Source organism: Benincasa hispida, chromosome 5 (assembly GCF_027475165.1).
Source record: "Benincasa hispida cultivar pf3 chromosome 5, pf3_genome.v1.1, whole genome shotgun sequence".
NCBI lineage: Eukaryota > Viridiplantae > Streptophyta > Magnoliopsida > Cucurbitales > Cucurbitaceae > Benincasa > Benincasa hispida.
This window is the reverse complement of record NC_143482.1, coordinates 44,304,089-44,326,715: the sequence shown is the minus strand read 5'-3', so window position 1 is coordinate 44,326,715 and position 22,627 is coordinate 44,304,089. Positions and strand designations below refer to the sequence as shown.

The window sequence follows — 22,627 nt, the reverse complement described above, 5'->3', positions numbered from 1 at the left end:
AATTTGGACATAATTAGATCAAGCTAAAATTAGTGCTAATCATCTTCGTCTTATTAAGGTTCTTATGGGGCTTTGTCCATAATATGAATCTTTTCGTGCTGCTTTGCTACATTGTAGTCTTCTTCCCTCATTGGACATGGCAATTTAGGAAATATTGTTTGAGGAAAAACGTCTTGGAATTTCTTCTTTCAGGTAATCTGAGGTAGTGCTTGCAAGAAATCATTTGGTCGGTACTTCTGGAGCTCTTTTATGTAAAAACTGTAAGCTCACCGGGCACAAATTTGTTGACTACCCAAAAGTCGAGTTCAAATGTTGTCACAAATGCAGGCATATTATGGACAACTGTCTCACATGACCATCTCGACCTCCAGGACATTCTTCAAAGACAAGACATGTTAGTAAGCCTTGTTCTGCCTCTATTGTTGCAGCCGCCTCTACTAATTCCGAACCTTCTCTGTCTAATTTTTAGATGAGTGATTTGCAGGACTTGCTTAAACATGTGATTTTGTCCAATTCCTCCGCCCTTGCGGTTTCTCCAGGTAATCGAGGGCTTCTTGATTCTGTATGTTGTAATCATATGACTTCTGATTTTTCCCTTCTGATGACACCCACACCTACCAAATCCCTTCCTTCCATATATGCTGTTGATTGTTATGCTATGATCACATCCCATGTTGGATCCATTGACACTCTCACACTCCAACTTTCCAATACTTATTGTGTTCAAAACCTAACCTTTAATCTTGCTTCAGTTGGACAGTTGTGTGATCATGGCTTAACTATTTCTTTTTTTTTTTTCTACTAGGTGTCAGGTTTAGGATTCACGGACGGGAAAGATAGTTCGTGCGTATCGCAAAGTGAGAAGATTATTTGAGCTCACATCACTTCGGCAACCTGTTAGTTTTCTTTTTACTCCTGTCAATGACTCTGCTATATATCAGTGACATCTTCGTCTTGGTCATGCCTCTTCTGAAAAACTTCTTCATTTGATTTCTTGTAAAAATTTGAATAATATTTCCAAGTTTATTCCCTTTGATTGTGTGAATTGCAAACTTGTTAAACAACCTGTATTATCATTTTCTCAGTCCAATTCTATATGCGATTAGCCTTTTGACTTAATTCACTCTGACATTTGGGGTCCTTCTCGTACTTCTATTGTTACTGGATATCGCTATTTTGTCCTGTTTATTAATTGTTACTCTCGGTCCACCTGGATATATTTTCTAAAAAAATCGTTCTGCCTTGCCTTAAATATATATTGATTTTGTGAATATGGTTCATACTCAGTTCTCTTGTACAATTAAAGCTCTTTGTATAGATAACGCCTTGGAGTATGAGAACTCTAGGCTTCTTTCCTTTCTCACCTAGCAAGGCACTTTTGTCCAACGCTCTTGTCCCCATACCTCCCAACAGAACGGGAGAGCGGACCGTAAACATTGCCACATTTTGGATTCTGTTCGAGCTCATCTCTTGTCAGCCTCTTGTCCTACCAAATTTTGGGGTGAGGTCGCCTTTACTTCTGTTTACACAATCAATCGCCTCCCTTTGTCTGTCCTTCACAATGTTTCTCCATTTGAACATTTATACGGTACTCCTTCTGATTACTTTAACCTCAAAATCTTTGGTTGTGCATGTTTTGTTCTTTTCCATCCCTATGAACATACTAAACAATGACTATATGCACATCTTTGTTGCTTCATTGGCTACGGAACCGAGCACAAAGGTTTCCACTGTTGGGATTCTCCTTCAAACAGTTTGCACATATCTCATCATGTCACTTTCTGGGAGCATACAATGTTTTCTAGTCTCCCGACCTTTCATGCTTCTCTTTCAGGTTCTCTTCTCTTTCTTCCTGATGATTCGGTTGACATTTTTCCTTCATATGCATCCTCTTGTGATACTGAGCTTGAGCAATTTGTGGTCACCTCTATTGATCACAATCCTTCAACTGTCTCACTTGTGGAGTCCGAACCTGCTCCTGATCCTGCTTCTCCTGTTTGATGCTCCACTTGAGTAAGAGTACCTCCCATTCATCTTCGAGATTTTCATTGTTTTTCCACTATCATTTCCTTGGTTGAACTTACCTCTTTTCATGAGGCGAATACTAACCCCCTGTGGCAGCAAGCTATAAGTGACGAAGTCCAGGCATTAAATAAGATGCACATATGGGACTATGTTGACTTAACTCCTGGTAAGAACCCTATTGGTTGCAAGTGGGTATACAAGATCAAGACTCACTTTGATGGTTCTATTGAACGATATAAAGCCCGAATGGTGGTAAAAGGATACTCTTAAGAATATGGGGATCGATTGTGAAGAAACCTTTGCATCTGTGGCCCAGGTGACATCTGTTTAGAGTCTCTTAGCCATTGCTACAGCCAAACAATGGCCTCTGTTTTAGATGGATGTTAAGAATGCTTTCTTTAATGGGGCTTTATTTGAGGAAGTCTATATGCAATGACCCTAGGTATCTCTCTGACACGACATGGTATTTTCTCAAGTTGACCTTAATGGGGCTTTATTTCAGTTCTACATTGTTCAACTTGGGTTTACGTCGAGTCCTCATGACACGACACTTTTTACACGTTAGACAGACCATGGTATTTTCTCCTTCTTCTATATGTTAATGATATAATTATTACTAGAGATGATCCTCCGGTTATTTCTAATTTGCAACACTAGCTTGACGAGCACCTTGAGATGAAGGATTTGGGATCCTTTAGTTACTTTCTTGGTCTTGAGGTATTAATGAGCTCTACTGGCTATTCATTGTCTCAAGCGAAGTATGTTTCGAACTTATTGGTGCATTCTGAGATCACTGACTCTGCTATAGCCTCGACACCACTCGACCCTAATGTTCGCCTGACTCCGTTTGATGGAGTTCCTCTCGAAGATGCCACTCTCTACCGTCAACTTGTTGGTAGCCTGATTTATCTAACAGTGACTCGTCCCGACATTGCATATGCTGTTCACATTGTAAGTTAGTTCATGGCTGCTCCTCGAAGCATTTATTTTACTGATGTTCTCTGTATGCTTCGCTGTGTCAAGGGGACTCTAGGGCATGGCCTTCAGTTTTCATCCCAGTCATCCCTGATCTTATCCAGCTACTTTGACGCGGGCTGGTGATCCTACTAACCAACGTTCTACTTTAGGTTATTGTTTCTATCTTGTCAACTATCTTATTTCTTAGCGGAGTAAGAAATAGAACGTTGTCTCTCGCTCTAGTACAGAGTCTAAATATCACGTCTTAGCTGATGCTACGTCAGAGTTATTATGGCTTTGTTGGCTTCTTGCTAATATGGGAGTTCCTCAGCTGTCTGCCAACATCTTTCACTGTGACAATTGTAGTGCGATCCAGATTGTTCACAATAATGTTTTTCATGAGCGCACCAAAGCATACTAAGAATAACTATCATTTTGTTCGACATCACCTTCAAAGTAAAACTTTTCTTTTACGTGCTGTTTCTAGTATTGAGCAACCTGCTGATATTTTCACCAAAGAACTTTTCTTTTACGTGCTGTTTCTAGTATTGAGCAACCTGCTGATATTTTCACCAAAGCTTTGTCTTCTGGACGCTTCATTCTCAAGTTGATTCCTACGTTACCACCTTAAGTTTGAGGGAGTGTGTTAAATGTATAAATATTTAGACTTAGTCTTTGTGGTTAGGAAGGTTAAATATTCTTTTGGTGGGGGAGGGGTTGGTTGATGTTTCTTAGGGACTATTCTTAGCCTCTTGAAATTGTATTTTTACTCATACTTTTATGCACAAATTAACTTGTGAAATACATTTGCAATATCATTCCTTTATGAAAGTTTAGAAGTTTAATTGATACAATTATATATAAATTTCGTACGGGATTTTCCCAAACAAATGTAATGGAGGGTAAAAATTAATATGCTTACAAAAAGTTGAGTTCAAATAAATGATATAATTACTAAATCAAAATTTTGATTGATACAACTCAGTATATAAATTGATATTTTTTCTATTATTTATTTATAGGCATATTTATCTTTAAACTATAATAATCTACACATATTTTGAAGAGACAAACTTCATAAAGTTGAAGTTGTTTACTCAATATATAGCATAAAGTTATTTATTTATTATTATTATTTGTCTTCTTTTGAAAAAATTCTTTCCGAAACCGGGGATGTCGACAAGAAAACAAAAAAACTGAAACAAATAATTAAGAAGAAAAAAGTAGTGGACATCAAAATTTGACCATTAATTATTGTTTTATGTTTGTTGGACGAACCATGTTAAACGTTTGCATGTTCAAATTTTGGGAAGCCAATTTCGATTACTCTTAAGAAATAGATATTTTAATTAAATATAAAAGTCTAGGCAGATGTGGATCATGAATTAAAAAAAAAAAAAAAAGAAACCACAAAGAAAAGAAGAAAAAAAAAACCACCTTTTGGCCATTAAATTTTAGGTTCTAATTTTCATTTGGTCCCTAAACTTCCAAAAGTTACGAATTTAATATTTAAGTTGAGTTTTGTTATAAATTCATGAAAATTGGAGAAAGTGGAGATTTTAGAGAAATTCCTTATTTCATATTTTTTTAATTTATTTTATTTTATCTATTTATATATTATGTTTCATTTATTTTAATATTATATTATATCTTCTCCATATTTGTGTTCACGTTGTGCGCCATTGTGCTTCTCAAATTTACAACATATTATTAGCACGAGCACCTATCGTTTTTCTCACCAAAGGTAGGTCCTAAAGTATGCCGATTTTTCCCTCTTCATTATAATTAATAAATTTAATGTTATTTTGCATATTTAATATATATTAACTTTCTAATATAAATATAATATTTTGTAATATTGTTACTAAGAAAATATTATAAAATTAGAATTTTTAGTATTTGATATTAATGGTAATAATTATTTGTTAGTAGTGCTTAATGTCAAAATACACCTGGATGTCATAAAAATGTGATCATCAGAAAACAATTTTTCTTCCTAAAGCTCAGCGTAAATGGATGCACTTAAGGCTCCAAAATTTTAAATCAATATGTTAGAAAAGACATTTTTCTATATTTCGGATATGCTCCTACGTTAGCAATATCAAGATAAATTTTAAACAATCTTCTGAACTAATTTCATGACTTCTCGTGACCGAACAAAATATCGAGTTATTGATAAAAAATCATGAATCTCAACCAACTGGAACAACATCATTTCCTGAAGTGAATGCTGTGAATGTTAATAATCGTGGTCGAGATCGAGGTTGTGACCTTGGCAGAGGAAGAAATAATTATTATTTTCGTGGTGGTTGTTATAATTATTCAAATTTCAAAAGAACCACACAAAATGGTGATCACAAAGGAAAAGCTCTATAAGATAAGAGTTCAAAAAGTGTTGAAAATAAATGCTTTCGATGCGGAATGGCTAGACATTGGTCATGTACCTATCGTATGTCAAAACACTTAGTTGATCTCTATCAAGCATCCTTGAAGGAAAAAGAGAAAAAGTGGGAGCAAATTTTGCATACCAAGATAATGACATATTTGATCCATCCCATATGACAAATTTGGATATGGCGGATTTCTTTGAATCTCCTGAAAAGAAAACTGGAAGAATTGATGGAACATCAAATGTTTCCTTTGACTTTGAAAATATCTTGACTTAATATTTTTTTTATTCATCTCCATGTTTTTTTCCCTCTTAGTAGTACCTTTGTATATACTAAATGTTGTTTTTTTTTATTGTAATTATTTTCTTTTAATGACGAAACCTGGATCATTTTCATATGTTGGGTGATCAAAAAATGAGTAAAGAATATCTATGTCTGGCAAATAGTGCAACTACACATACAATACTTACAAATAGAAAATATTTTTCCAAATTGACAATGCTAGAAGCAAAAGTCAATACAATATCAGGTTCTGCAAACCCGATTGAAGGCTTCAAAAAAGCAAATATTATTTTGTCTAGAAGAACAAAATTTACAATTGACAATGCATTATTCTCTAGTCAATTTATAGAGAAATCTACTTAGTTTTAAATATATATGTTGCAATGGTTATCATACTGAGACTGAAAGAAATAATAATATGGAGTATCTTTATATCATATATATTATCTCATATGAAAAATACTAGAAGAGTTGCTTGCTTTATCTTCTAGATTATATTATACTCATATACGAGTAATTGAAACATATGCAACAATGAGCCTAAAGTTCATGAATCCAGACATATTTATAATTTGGCACGACAGATTAGGTCATCTAGGGTCTATAATGTTGAGAAGAATTATTGAGAATTCAAATGTGTTGGGTTGTATGTCCTAAAACTCGCAGTTTGTAGAGTTAGACATTTTCTATAAACAATAAAGATATTATTTAACATTTCTTGAATATATCTGTTATTGAATTTGTAAATTGCACTTATAAAGACTAAAGCCAATAAATTAAGATCAATAGCTATTATATGAATACTTGAACTTTATGTGGAGACATAAAAGTGGATCAAATTCGAGTAAATAGTCAAAATGATCTATAGTGTACAAATAAGGTTGGGTGCCTTATTCTGATAACACTATCAGATGCGACCCACTCTGTAGTTGTTACAATTTGTTGTAAGATTCTATAAACGAGGTGATCCTGATTCGTTCATGTGATGAAATGAGGAGTGAGTGCGTTATATGCAATTATTTTGCATAAGATCGGACCAAGAAATAAGTCACTTTTACTTTATAACGCTGTTTACTATTTAAAATTGACTATTTCGCTTAGATGACCTAGGTATCTCGATCTTAATTCTGAGCTAACTATGAACTCCTGTTTATTCGGGATTATCCTGTGATCTGCATAGGTGAGAGTAGTATAACATCGCTGCTCAATAAGCCTCCCATTTCTAAGATAAGATCAGATAGATAGCTGGGGATATAGTTCTGCAAAATGGAATTCATGCCTGCCCGATTTAAGGGATAGGAGGAAGGTTATTCTCTTAAGTGCTGAATCCAGGTCTTGAACATGGGACCCCACCCTCTCATTGGCCCGAGATGGATCCGGTTTAGTGATTGGAACACAAACTAATTATTCATTAGAGGATGAGTGGAACTTAAGGAGTCAGACGTAATTTCGGGGGTAAAACAACATTTGACCCGACCGTTATTACAAACAACCTATGAAGGGTCAACTTATTGATTATGGTTAAATCAAGTGGACACAAATATATCTATAATGATTATGGTTAAACAAGTCAACTTACTAATTATGGTTAAATCAAGTGGACACAAAGATATCTACAGTGAGGAAAGTGCAACTTTTGAGCTATAATGGTGTGACTTGGTAGTTAACGAATATTGATTAATTTGGTCTAAAGAGTTTTAGCCAATTAATCTCAAACCGTTGGAGTACATGATCTGTAGGTCCATAAAGTCTTTCTACTAGCTCGTAAAACATGAACATCTTGAATTAATAAATTAAATAAATTTGAAATGATATCAATTTAAAGTGTTCAAATCGAATATCGATTTGAAGTGTTCAAATTGAATTTAGGGTTTGAGTTTGAATAGTTCAAATTCAAAATTAGAGTTTATATAATTATATTTGATATAATTAATTAATGTTTAATATGTTGAAATTAAACGAAATTGGAGAGTTTATAATATTTAAATATTGATTTAAATATTAATTACATGAATAGGGTTCATATTTAAAATTAGGTGTGTGATTAATTTAATATTTGATATTAAATTATTATTTAATTAATTAATATCAAATTATTTTTCAAATTTAATTCAATTTAATTCAATTTAAGAAATTGTATTTTTGAAATTTTGATTTAAATTAATTTTGAATTAATTGAAGCTAAAATTATGTTTGGAATTTGGACTTTTCCATTTAATAAAAAAATCCAATGTTCCATTAACTAGGAGGTGGAACTCTGCAATTCACACATCTATCCCAATTTAATCTTCAAGTTTGAGGTGTCTTTGACTAAATTCACTTAGGCTTGCATGTAGTTGAAGAATAAAACCACTCCAATTTTGTGTGAATTTGAGAGAGACGAAGTTGGAAGTACTAGAGGAAAAGTTTCAGCTGAGTTCTTCTCCTTCACCTGAAAACTCATCCCTTTCCCTTCACAAATTCAACTCAGTTGTGAGTTCCACCATTCAAATTCAAGGCTGAGAATAGTAGAGAAGATCTCTTGGTGGTTCACTGAAAATTTGAAGTTGAGGATTCGTGAGGAGCAGCTTGCATTGGAGGATATTCAAAGATATGTATTGAAACCTTCTTAATTACTTATGAACATGCTTGTGTTGATGTCAAAATTATAGAATTAGAATGCTTAATGATCCTATTTTCTTCCGTTGCTTGTTTCTGTATTCCAATAAAATAGACTTTCATTGAAGAGCCAGAAGATTCTTCAATCGGATGAATTATCATGCAATGCTTGCTCTCAAGACAAATTAATAATTAGACCATCACCAACCAAAGTGGGAATTGAGTCCCCTGCATTTTTAGAACAAATTCATGGAGATATATGTGGACCTATGAACCCACCAAGTGAACCATTTAGATATTTTATGGTATTAATAGACGCATGCAACAGATGGTCATACATGTGCTTATTATCAAGTTAAATTCTTGCATTTGCAAGACTACTTGCTCAAATAATTAAGTTAAGATCACAATTTCCTACTACACAATTAAGACCATTTGATAATGCTGGTGAGTTTACATCCCAAGCTTTTGATAATTATTGTATGTCAATTGAGATAAGTGTTCAACATCACGTAGCTCATGTACATACACAAAAATGGTTTAGCATAATCATTTATAAAACGTTTGCAATTAATTGCAAGACCATTACTTACAAAAGCTAAACTTCCTACATTTGAATGGAAACTGCTATTCTACATGCAGCGTCACTTGTATGCATTAAACAAGTAGCTTATCATAAGTACTCGCCATTACAATTAGCTTATGACCATGAGCAAAATATTTCCTATCTGAGAATTTTTGGATGTACAGTATATGTTCCAATTACTCCACCACAATGCACTAAATGAGTCCTCAAAGGAGGTTAGGAATATATATTGGATATGATTTCCCATCAATTATTAAATATTTTGAACCCTTGATGGGTGATGTATTTACTGCATGATTTGCTGATTGTCATTTTAATTAGACAAATTTTCAATATTAGAGGGAGAAATTAAAAAGTTGGAAAAAGAAATTACATGGAATGTGTTGTTATCGTCTCATTTAGATCCCCGTATAGATGAATGTGAACTTGAAGTTCAGAAGATAATTCATTTGTAAAATATAGTAAATCAGTTACCAGATGCCTTTATAGATGCAAAGAAAGTAATTAAGTCATATATACCAGTTGCAAATGTTCCATTTAAAATTGATATTTCAACACAGCAAGTTGTCATTAATGAGTCTGGAACACGTCAGAAACGTGGTAGACCAGTGGGTTCCAAAGATAAAAATATTCGAAAAAGAAAAATAATAAACAGTCAAAAGAATTGGTTCAGGATATAAATACCCATGAAGAAATCCTTGACATGACTAGTAAGGAAGATGAAATACCTAAAAATAATAATGAGATATCAATATACTATTTCATGATAGGAAAAAGATGGAACCGAGCTAATGTAGTTATTGACAATATTTTTGCGTATAATGTTGCTCTTGATATAATATCTGAAAGTGAGGATCCTAAACCAAAATCTGTTGAAGAATGTAGATATTGAAAAGATCGACTTCTGTGGAAAGAAGCAATCGAGACAGAATTAGACTCACTTTTAAAACGTCAGGTTTTTGGACCAATAGTCCGAACACCAGGAGGTGTTAAACCTATGGGATACAAATGGGTATTTGTGAGGAAAAAAATAAAAATAATGTGGTCACAAGATATAAAGCAAGACTATTTGTGCAAGGTTTTTCACAAAAACCTAGTATTGATTATGAGGAGACGTATTTTTCGGTGGTGGATGCAATTACATTAAGACATTTAATTGGTCTGACCGTGTATGAAAATCTGGACATGCATCTTATGGATGTAGTAATAACATATTTATATGGATCTCTTGATAATGATATTTATATGAGAATCCCAAAAGGATTTAAGGTACTTGAAACATATAAATCAAATTTCCGTTAATTGTATTCAATAAAGTTATAGAGATCGCTTTATGGATTGAAACAATCAGGAAGAATGTGATAAAATCGCCTGAATGGATATTTTTTGAAGTAAGAATATTGAAACAATCACTATAAGAAAAAGGAGTTCTCCTAACGCTCGTTAGGTCGTCGGGAGAGACCGTCTCTCCCGACGACGTAAAGGCCCATCGGGAGTTCCCGACACCGTAAAGGATCGTCGAGAGTTCCTCGGGGAACTCCCAACGATTAAAACAGGCGACACCGTTTGTTAGCCGTCGAGAGTTTCCGGGGAACTCCCGACGACTCTCTCGACGCTCATTGGGCGGTGTCAGGAGAGGGGTCTAGTTTAAACCAGACCCCTTCTTCCCCATCTCCCCCATTTTCCCCCCATTTTCCCAAAACCCTAACCCATCTTCCCCCTAACTGGCGCCGCCTCCCATTTTTCCGCCTCTCCCTTTTAAATTTTTCCCTCACTGCCCCTCCTTCTCCCATTTTCCTTATTCTTCTCCATCATTCTCCCTCCCTCTCCCTAGTTTCCCATCCTTTTACACCTTGCCGCCGCCCTCACCGCGCCGCTCCTTTCCCATTTTTCTCCCATTTTTTCACCCTCGTCGTGCCCCTTCCGCGCCGCTCCTTTTCAATATTTTACAAATAGTGTTTTTTCACCAACTCCTCTCCCTCCCTCTCCCATTTTTCTCCCATTTCCCCCCATTTTTCCTCCATTTTTCCACCGCCGCCGCTCCTCCCTTCGGTTAGCAGCTGCAATCAACTGCCCGCCGCCGTCATCTCCTTGCCGATAATCTTCTCATTTTATTTTATCTTGTATATTTATTTAAATCATTATTTCACATTTTTTTATACAAATCATGCCCATTGAAATGTGTTTCAATGTTGTATTCGCTTTTGTTAATTCTCTGAAATTGTTGTACAAATCATGTCCATTAAAATCATGCCCATTAATATCATGCCCATTAAAATATTCTCTGAATTTTTTTTTGTACAAATCATGCCCATTAATATCTCGTCAATTTTGCAGAACATATTTGTTTTACAATTCTCTAAAATTGTTGAGAGTAATTTTATAATGAACATGTCTTAATTCGTTAGAGATAAACATTATAAAATTCTTTTAAGTTTCAAGTTGATTATAACACTATGTTTATGTCTACAAAAGGATATGATGTTGGTTATTTGGAGCCTAAGCATGCATGATTTAACATTTCGAACTTTCTTTGAAAGGAGAAAGAAAATTAGTACATAGATGCTATGTGCTATTTTTAGTATATGAACCTTTTTATGCTTATATATTTGTGTTTAGTAAATCTATAAATCTAAAATATATAAAATAAATCTTTAAACCTTACTTAATAGGTCCCTAACACATTTAATATTTTAAAAAAGTTTAAAGAATCTACTAAACATAAAACTAAATTTTGTGTCCAATAGGCTTGTAAATTTTAGAAAATGTTGAATAGATGAAAGGCCTATATTAGACACAAAATTGAAAGCTTGGTGACGTACTAAATAAAACATTTGAAAGTTGTTAAGATAATTTAAACGGTCTAGGGACCTATGTGTTTATTTTGCCTTAAAAAATAAAAATTATGGAACTCAATGTTTAATAATACTTTGTACTTTGTCCTCTAATTCAGGTTATTGTTTTGGATTACAAGTTGGTCAGAAAATATTTATTTTTAAGGATGAATAAAGAATGGATTAAACTAAGGAATAAATTATCAGTGGAGTATAGAGAAGGAATATCACAGTTGTTAGATATGGCAAGGTTTCATGTTAATGATTCCGGACGAATAAGATGTCCATGCAAGAATTATATGAATTCAATTTGGGAAAAGATAGATATTGTGGAACGACATCTATTAACATATGGAATATCTCCCTCATATTGTGAATGGGTATATCATGGAGAGCCAGTAAACTTATCTAGAAGTTATACAAGTCATTCAATACAGGATGTTGAAGTAGATAGTATAGAGAGCAATGTTGTCGAAGAAAATGAGATGTTGAATCTTATAAACGATTTACAAGTTCCAATTGAAAACGAAAATGCAAATGAAGGAAGGACTGAGAATGAAATGTCCTTTAATGGTCAAGAAAGAGATACCACGAACTTATTCGAGGATTTAATGACCGAAGCACGTAATGAATTATACTCTGGGTGTTCGCAATTTTCGTCTTTGAACTTTTTAGTGAAGTTGATGCATATCAAAGTTCTGAACGACTGGAGTAACAAATCGTTTGACATGTTGCTGGAATTATTAAAAGCAGCGTTTCTAGCTGGCACCTCTATACCTACTTCCTTTTATGAAGCCAAGCGAAAATTGCGTGATTTAGGCCTAGGTTATGAGTCTATTCATGTGTGCAAATATGATTGTATATTGTATTGGAAATATTTTGCAGATTTACAACAATGTTCTATTTGTGTTGAGTCTTGGTATAAAGTTAATGATGGCAAGAGTAAAAAATAGGCCAAAAGATTGGTACTTTTTGTGTGACCACTTCGAGAGTGAAGCGTTTCAGGTAGAATATTTATGGCGTGTATCATTTGCTGCATTTACTAATACATCACACTATTGACATTTTTTTTCTTCAAATGTAGGAAATGTCTGTGACGAACATGAAGAATAAAGAGAAATTATCGTTCGACCATGTAGGTAGATCGAAGTCATTCCTGAAAATTCAGGCAGATTTACAGGCAAAGAAGGGTCAAGAAATAGGACGTGTTGACCTATTTAGGGAAACACGCTCTAAAGGTGGCAAGTTTGTGAACGAGGCAGCTGGAAATGCACATGTAACATTTTTTTTGCTTTACTATCGTGTTTTTTTTTCATTTTTAACTTTAGTCACTCATTCTTACCCATTTAATTATTATGTTTAGCATCAAATGTTGGAATTACAATCCAACCCCACTCTAGAAGGTTCTCAACCACTAACAAGGGATAAAATTTGTGAGACGATTTTGGGTAGAAGACCCGGATATTCAAAAGGCCTAGGTTGGGGCCCTAAGCCTAAGTCAAGAAGGATTAGCATCTCATCAAGCTTGTCATCTACTCAAGGACAAAGGTGGGAATGGAGGAATTGATAGCTAATTTCCAACAGTCTCAGTCGAGGATTAAGGAATTTGAAGACGTTCAGAAAAAAATGGAAGAGGATCATGCAAGATAAATGGAAGAAATGAAAAAAATGATTGAAGACATGATACGATCACATAGAGGAGACCCATCAAATTAGGTATGATTACTACATATTTAGTTGTCTAATATGTTTCTATCTTGCAGTTATAATAGCAAAGTAGTTATGTCTTAAGTAGCTTTATGATAATTAAAGAATTGTTGGCTATCCTGCAGTTGTGGTAGCCAAACAACTGGATTTTGATGTGTTTTTTGTTGGCTATCTTGTGTATTTATGAATGTTTACGAAGTTTAATGTGTTGGGGGGGGGGGGGGTGGGGTTGAGATTGGGTTAAACTATTTTGGGGACAAATTTGAGTTTTATGTGTGTTGGTCATTGTTTACTCGTTTTGTATGTTTTTTATGTTTGGGAGGTTCCATGTTTATCGTGGGGAGTGGGTAGAGTTTCATTACACTCGTCTTGACCTTGAACTTAGCTATCTTGTGTATTTATGAATGTTTACAAAGTTTAATGTGTTGTGGTGGGGGTTGAGATAAACCATTTTGGGGACGAATTTGAGTTTTATGTGTGTTGATCATTGTTTACTCGTTTTGTGTATTTTTTATGTTGGAGAGGTTCCATATTTGTAGTGGGGGGTGGGTAGAATTTCATTACACCCGTCTTGTCCTTAAACTTGGTTATTTTGTGTATTTACGAATGTTTACAAAGTTTAATATGTTGTGGTGGGAAGGGGGGAGGGTTGAGATAAACCATTTTAGGGACAAATTTGAGTTTTATGTGTGTTGGTCATTCTTGAGGCGTTTCATGTGTTTTTGATGTTCGGGAGGTTCATGTTTGTCGTGGGGGGTGGGTAGATTTTCATTACCACCCGTATTGAAGTTTGAATGTGTTGTGAATGTTTGTCGATATAACATTTCAATGTTTTTGTTTTATTGTAGAATGCTGTTCGGAGATGAGCTGGGACAATTGTTGAAAATACTGTGTTCAAGACGTGTTCTAGATGTCGTTTTGATTTTATTTCTTTTATGTATTTGTGATATGAATGTTTATGAAATTCTAGTATCGACTTCGTTTGGATATTGTAATTTTTTATTTACTTGTTATAATATAGACTTCATTTTCTTTTTTTTAATTATGTGAATCTTTATTCGGTTTAATATGTTTTATAGGTTTTCAGATCAAATTTTAAAAAATGACAAACGATATATTAAATTTTAATACTCCCCACGCATATAGTATCTCCCGATGCATAGAACAACCGTCGGGAGTCGGAATCTCTCGACGCACTTTAAAACGGCGTCGAGAGTTATGGGGGAACTCCTGATGCCCTATTTGTGCGTCGGGAGTTCCCCATAACTCCCGATGCAGTTTTAAAGTGTGTTGGGAGATCCTCTCTCTCGACCAAACTCCCGATGCCCGTTTATTCGTCGGGAGAGCCTCTCCCGACGAATTTTTCACACTTTTCCGACGAAATGTGACGTTGGGAGAAGTCAGATTTCTTGTAGTGAATCCAATATGTCCATGTATTTTTTATAAAGAAATCACAGTAAGAATTTGCTATTATAACTGTATATATTGATGAATTAAATATAATTAAGACTCTTTAAGAACTTTCTAAGATAATAAAACATCTTAAGAAAGAATTCGAGATGAAAATCTCGGAATAACAAAATTTTGCCTTGGCTTGTAAATTGAGTATTTAACAAATTGGATATTTATTCATCAGTCAACTTATACCGGAAAAGTTTTGAAAAGGTCCTATATGGACAAAATACATCCATTAAACATTCCAATGGAAGTTCGTTCACTAGATGTGAAGAAAGTTTCATATTGGAACTTAGGACTTGAAAGAAGTTTGGATTATTTTCAGCAGTTTTACTATTTAAAATATTTTTCAAATAAGACTTTGCATAAGTTAACATTATTTGTAAGTCTTAAACATAAACTAAGTAATAAAAGTATTATTTAACTCCAACATTAATGGAAGCAATGTTTATTCAAAAAGAAAGAAATAACAGTAAATAATGAAAAGTATCAAATGTCATTGTTGGGCAAAATCTCAACAAATCCTCCAAATTATTTAAAATATCTGCAACTTAACAAGGAATGTTCACTCAATTCAATGAACTTACCTTTTTTTTCCCCTATTTAATTTTTTTTTAATCACTTGAACCAATTCAAAGAATTATTCTTATCTATTTAGGTCCATTTAAATTGACTTAAGAAAAAAAAATATTTTTCAAAAAACTCATTTTTATTTAAATACTTTTGATAAAAATTGATTGAAATACACATGATAAGTTATTTTGAGTGATTACCAAACACATCAATTTCTTTTTAAATAACTTATTTTTTAAATTAAACATTTGAAAATGTATTCCAACACATCCTTATTCATTTATTATTATTATCCTGTTAAAATATCTTTTCTATATTTTAGACTAAACCAAAATTTGTCCACTCATTAGTTTACATGTTCAATAAAAATTAATTTCAAATAAACAATGTAGTGACTAATTTTAAATTTTTTAAAGATATAGACTAAATTTATAGAATGAGATCCAAAGTATATAGATTAAAATAGTAATGTGACCTAATGACAACTCACTTTATTGACAAATATAGTATGACATTTAACACTATGTTGTAGTTAACCATTCATTTTTATTCTTAAATTTGGATATTTATTTATTTATTTTTTGAATTCAGCTATATGTCAAATCTATGATCTCTTGGGTGATAAATATAAATCCATTATTGTTATATATTAAAAAAAAACAAATGAAGGGTCAACATTGTGGAAACAAATTAAAATTAATGGTGAAGACTTTTTCATACCATAAGTTGCAAAGGTTGAGAAGTAGACAAATCTCTTGCAACCATCACATTCACCACCTTATCTTCTCTACTGAAAATCTACACCACTCAAAATGAAATTATTCCTTTTGCAAAGCCAAAACTAACCAAACCAAGATCCATTTATTCTATTCAATTTCCAACACTTTCTTCAATTTTTTTATTCAATTCGATCTATGTTTACATATAAAAGGTCGATTTCACTTCATTTTTCTTTAAAAAAAAAATATTCAGAGCCTATTAGCTTTTGATATTTTTTGACTTACTATTTCTGACTTTTTTTTGAGCTATTCCTCGATTTTGCTTTTCAAAGAGTCGATGAAACATTGAGAAAGAGATTGTGGGGAAAAAATTCCATTTAACATCAATTAAATGAATAGCCAACTTTCAAATGATATTAGATGTACGATTATAAAACTAATGATCAATATCGCATATTTAGTCCAATCAAGCATCAACTTGTCAACCTAACACGTTTAAATTTATATTTTGTTTCGTGTATAATTTCTTTCTCCTATATTATGGGTTGGAACAACTTGACAACTAGAAGGAAAGACTTTTCAATTTGAAAAAGCAATAACATTTTGAAGGTACACATAATTGTAAGCAATAACATTTAGCAAGATACAAATTCGAGAGCTTTGTCCTCAACATGGCCCATTCTAATAAACAAACTACCTTGGGCTGTACATACCAAATCCCTCACTTCGTTCCTCCCCCAACTACATGTATATAAGTTTATAACTGGGGGCTATCATATTCTTGATTTAATGAGACAAATAACCCAAACTTCCTTCAGGTCCTAAGTTCCAATATGAAACATTACATGTTTGGTTCCTAAACTATCCAAATTTTGTCAAATAGGTTCCCAAAATTAATATAGTATCCCATTGATGGATCTCTAAATTTTCAATTTCGTGTCTACGGGATTGTTTGGCTCACCTCCGACGATAACTCTAACACAGATCGTCTTCAATGATCAACTCCAATGTTCACATCAGGTGACCAACTCTAGTGAAAACCATCTTTAGTAATCGACTCTGCGACGATCACCTCAACTTTGTCATTCATCTCCGACAACCAACTCGGCCGAATATATACTAAAATAAAAAATATATTTGGCGAATGTGTTTTTAAATACAAACATGAAATTATTAGTTTATAGATTTTAATAGTTATCTTTTATAATAATTTTGACGTTGAAAGATTGCCTGATTATCGGATCATCATTATAAACCTACTTGTCACTGACATCCAAAAGACTAACTACTTAACAGTCCACCATAGTCTAAGAAGAGGTATTATTTGCATCTATTTGATGTATGACTTCCTATCTTGGCTATCTTAAAGGATGATAAAGGATGATATTTTTTTTCTTATGCGTAAAATTGGTCAATTGTCAGCCATGTTAATATATATATATATATATTTTGTGAACATGTAAATAGACCTTTGATGGCAACTTTTTTTTGTGTTCAACTCATACATTTCACAACCATTAAAATATGTTGTAGAATGATTGATCATACAAATAATATTATTTTATTAACATCAAGTAGAATAGTTACATGTAGAAAATTATAAAATATTTCGATGGAACACAAAATTAAGCCCAAAAAAAATCATTAAAAATGCATATATTTTTAAGTTACAAAAAATTATACCATATACCCATAATTCAACCAAACTCAACTTTGCACCAAAACACAAACAATTATTACCAACTCAACTTAGTATCTAAATACATGACTCAACCCAACCCTGCGTATCACCCTAATACTTCTTTAAACTAAGAAGTGTCCGATGACTCACAATATCACAAATCTCTTTGCATTTAGGAGGGCGAAGGAGCATCCAACCCAAGTGATTCCGTCCTTGAGAAGTCATAATCTAGAGAATGATTTTGTAGAGATCGGGTAAAAGCCATTGCTAGAGGTGAAAATTTAGGTAGGGGTTGTTTCCCACCATACTTCCATTTGGAAAATGAAGACCAAAAGGATTGAGAGTGGTTGGTCCAGAAACTTTGATGGCAGTCTAACCATTTATGATATCCCAACTTCTTTGCATGTATAAGGGCAAAGGAGCATCCAACTCCAAACATTCCAATCTTGAGCATTTCTGATCTATAGAATCATTATGTAGTGCAAAAGAAACATCTGGTAAAGTCAGTTGCTTACAATGAAGGTGTAGGCGAGGGTTATTTTCTGCAATACTTCCACTTTCAAAGTCAAGACCAAAAGGGAAGGATTGTTTCTTTCCTTCATTCTTGTGGAAATTAGAATGAAATGGTTTCCAATTTCTATGTGCTTGCCATCCATATTTGTAGTCTCCAACTATAGGCGTTCCTAATACCTCAGCACAGTGTACACGAAGCTGCAATAAACAAAACACGGCAAGGTATATTCAGCCAAAAATCTGTAGAAAATGAGATCAATAAGACTTGTAGTAGTTGGAGCTATGGGGTGCTGGTACCTGATGTTTTCTTCCAGTGACGGGACACAACTCCAACCAAGTGTATCCTGCATAATTGCCTTGCAATAAATGAACAGAGTCTGATATTTTATCTTATAGCATTGATAAGATAGGCGCATTCAACTACTTGAGCATAAAGCTGTCTTCTAGCCAACTACTTGAGCATAAAGCTGTCTTCTAGCTATTTAGGAGGCATTCACAAATTTTCTCATTCTGAACTTAATAGGAAGAATAACAATGTGTACAAGTTCTCAGTCATATCCTACCCTCTCGATTTAAAATAAAAGTATCTTCCGTGTCAAATGATCACATGTAAGCCTTAATAGAAACAAGATCAAGAGATGATCTCATGTGCCTAACGGCTAACACAAACTACCCAAGTATTCTGAAGAACAAAATACCTACAAAGTCTATAATTTGATACATTTTCGTATGATGTTCCAATATGCCTTCACTATTCAGATTAAAATTATGTCTAGTGCTTGAAAAATCAAATGTGAAACGTCAAATGCTTCATATAGAAAGGGTGAAGTGCAAACCATGATGAGATTTGATCACTTTATATCTAGTAATTGCTTGCTGAAAAGGCATAGATTCGGCATTGTCAATGACCATAATTTGCTCTGATCTTCCATCATCCATCACAAACTAAAATCATCAGAAGCACACATAAATTTCAAGACAACATATAAGGAAAGAAACAGATAGTACTCACAAAGAAACCAATGCAAATGTATGGTCACTCAGTATAGGATAAAACTTCCAAGATAGTTGCTTGAAAGAAATTATGCACAGACCTTTCCTAGTGGGGCTGTAATCAACCCCTTTGAACGTCTAGGAGAACCAATTACAAGTGCCCAATACCTCTTTTGCAAAATCTTTTTCTCACTATCAACATGGTTTGCCTTCAATGAACGAACAGTAAAAGAATTAATCATGTCAGTTTGAACATTAACGATGCTTTATTTGCTTTTGTATCTCTATCAGATTTTTATTTTGCTGAAGTAACAATACAGGTACAGAGAAAACTACATGTTTTGATGCCTCAAAAGTTTTCTCACGGAAGACAGAATGAAGAAGTGAAGTACTTGTGGAAGTCCTGCCCATTATCAAGATGCCACTGCTATCCCTGTCAAGCCTGTGTACCTAGCAATAAGCAAAGCCCATATCTTTGTTTGTAACAAGATAAAGATTTCAATACATGCCCATCATCAAAGGGAAATTATCAAACTAGAATGCCTTTTTCTAAATCATTATATGGCATGCTAATTCATGAAGTTAAACGAACCCACAAGGTAAAAGTTTATCATTTATAGAAAAACTTACTAGCCGAGGTGGTTCTGAGTAGTCATAACTTAAACAACTTGCAGCCAATTCATCTAAACTTCTTTTGACACCAATACCACCCTGCAGAAACATTTTTATTTGCTAGAATTTTGCTAACTGAAACCAAAATTATTTAAAAGGATCAATCGATGGTAATTGGAACAAGTTAAAACCATACCTGTACGGGCAGCCCAGGAGGTTTATTGATAACAAGTATTGCTGGATCCTGACACACAAAAATAAAAAAAAAAGAGTGTCACAAGCAGTAGGAGAAACTAAGGGGTGTTTGGCCCCTAACTTAAAGTCCGTGGAATGGACTCCATGTTTGGGACTCTCCAAATATAATAGTGGTATTTACAACCTACCATTATGTACAATATTACTATTTCACGGTGTTTACTATTTTTTATTCATCCTCTCTTTCCCTCTCCGTTACAATGTTTACTATTTATTTCATGCCCAAACTAAAATAGTCTGTAACCCAAACACATACTATACATCCCACATCCCCTGTAAGAGTTCTTAACCCTCACCTTTCTCTCAGGCAACAACAGAGAAGGAAAGAACACAGTGAAAAGTGAAAACCTTATATAATACAAGACTATGAATGAATTTCTCTTCTTCTTTATTGCAATAATCCCGAGCTTTCTCTGTAGGAAATACTTGAACCGAGATAGGGAGAAAAATTTGATCACCTATGTTCAGAATGTCTTTGGCTGCCACCTTGCAATAACTTAAACATGTTAGTAAAGATCTAAGGAAGTTTTCTACCATGTGGAAAACATAATCAAATGTTCTCCTTCTCCAAATCAGAATATAAATAGAGCAATTGATATCTATCTTTGAATAGAAAATGACGGCTCACTCTTTTAAGTTGGTCTCGAGCTTCCAAATTACATTCAGAATTTCCAATCATAGAAGAACCTCTTCGAACCTGAAAGATATCAGAAGGAAAAGATTCATAAACTGAGGAAGGTCCTTAAATTTAACAAATAAACTCGAAAGCTGACGATGCAAACTACCACATTAACAATGAATTAGAAAAAATCTCAAGGCATTATTTCAGCTAGCTAAACTAATCATTCAATTGCGAGAATGTAACATAATATTAACTGAAATTGAGGACGGAACCTTTCTCAGTCGAAATAGCTTTTGCACGAGGCTCCTCGGCAGCTCTGGGCAGCAACGAATCACCCATTTCAGGGCAGTGATTGCAGCGGTGGAAATTTCTGCTTCGGCTTGATCTCCTCTCTTAAGTATGCGATTGCCTAAAAGCGAGCCGTTTACAGTCGCAGTGTATGGAGGCAACGTGAACCATCTATTGCTTCCCTTCTCATTCTTCCGATGGGATACGGTTTCGGTGGTGTTACTCAAGGCTAAGGTGGATTTCAACTCATGAAAAATTGAGAAATGGAAGCTTTCGCCGACGGGAGCGGCTGAAGATAGGGGGATACGGAGGATGACAGAACGACGGATGAGTGCCGGAAGTACCATGGCGAGGGGCGTCGAGGTGGAGGAAACGAACTACGAAAACGAGGGGTTCCGTAATTACACCGAAAACATGAAAATGGGCCGAAGTATATATATTGGATGCATGGCCCATCTTGACGTCTACTGGGCCGAATAATACCGTTGCCCTTGAAAATATATCACTCAAATATTAGCACATATAACATAATTTTTTTTTTTATATATAGCAAAATCTACAACTAGTTCATAGAAAATGTCTAATAGAATTTACATCATTTACCGATTTTGCAATCGGTGATAGAATTGAATTTGTTATAAATTCAATCAATCAATAGATTTATATAAATGATAAACTTTTATTATCAATAGCAAAATCTATCACTAATACTCTTCCATGGGTTGAGGAACTCTATAAGTGATTAAACTCTTTGAATTATAGGCTTATATCATTTGGAGTCTATACTATAAAAATCTATCACTGATACTCTTCCATGGGTAGACTCTATGAGTGATATGAGGAACTCTATTAGTGATTAGACTTTTATTATGTAGTTTTAAGTTTCAATTTTATATATATATATATTTGTTCTTATGGTTACTTTGAAAAAAAGATTGCGCCAAATTACTTTAAATATTTTATTGAGTTATCAATGAAAGAGACGAAGAAAAAAAATGGAGAAAAAAAAGTAAGAACATGGAGAAAGTAAAAGAAAAATATTTGTTTGCAATCTATGATAGAAGAGATAGAATCGGTTGAAATCTATCAATCTTAATAGTCTATCATTGATAGTTTTTGAGTTATGAATAAGGCATATTAGTGATAGGCTTCACCATTGATAAGACTTCTTCTGCATTATGATTGAAATCTATCCGTCATAACAGTCTATCATTGATAGATTTGGGTTGTGATTAAAGTATGTTAGTGAGAGACTTTTATTACTAAAAGACTTCTAACTATGAAAAAAATGTACAATAATAGAAACCAACATAAATATAGTTTAAGTAACATCATGAGCATAGTTCAACTGGCATAAGACATAGACTTTTTATTCAGAAAGTCACAAAGTTCGAATCCCACCATAATTGTTCTAAAAATATATATTGATAAACACAAACAAAATAATAAGAGAGGGGGAAAGAAACTTGTAAAGAAGAGAAAAGACAATGAAAATCAGATAAGAAAGAAAATATTGTACAAAACTGGACATATAATG

General features: G+C 33.7%; 1 protein-coding gene across 1 annotated transcript; it reads right to left on the bottom strand.

The window, feature by feature from the left end:
* Nucleotides 1-17,664: 17,664 nt before the first annotated feature.
* On the bottom strand, nt 17,665-21,482 carry LOC150036179 (RNA pseudouridine synthase 4, mitochondrial-like). Its single transcript, XM_090313735.1, has 10 exons — nt 21,075-21,482; nt 20,809-20,877; nt 20,529-20,666; nt 20,122-20,169; nt 19,944-20,024; nt 19,650-19,763; nt 19,415-19,522; nt 19,157-19,265; nt 18,618-18,664; nt 17,665-18,518 (listed from the first exon to the last, which is right to left on the bottom strand). The coding sequence occupies exons 1-10, from the start codon at nt 21,435-21,437 to the stop codon at nt 18,180-18,182; spliced, it is 1,416 nt and encodes a 471-aa protein (XP_090169861.1). The 5' UTR covers nt 21,438-21,482; the 3' UTR covers nt 17,665-18,179.
* Nucleotides 21,483-22,627: the final 1,145 nt, after the last annotated feature.

Coding starts and splice junctions, on each gene's coding strand:
- LOC150036179 (XM_090313735.1), bottom strand. CDS start 21,437: ATGGTACTTCCGGCACTCATCCGTCGTTCTGTCATCCTCCGTATCCCC. Junction 19,764..19,943: donor ACTCAGAACCACCTCGGCTA/GTAAGTTTTTCT, acceptor GCTTATTGCTAG/GTACACAGGCTTGACAGGGA. Junction 18,665..19,156: donor AGTGATCAAATCTCATCATG/GTTTGCACTTCA, acceptor GCAATTATGCAG/GATACACTTGGTTGGAGTTG.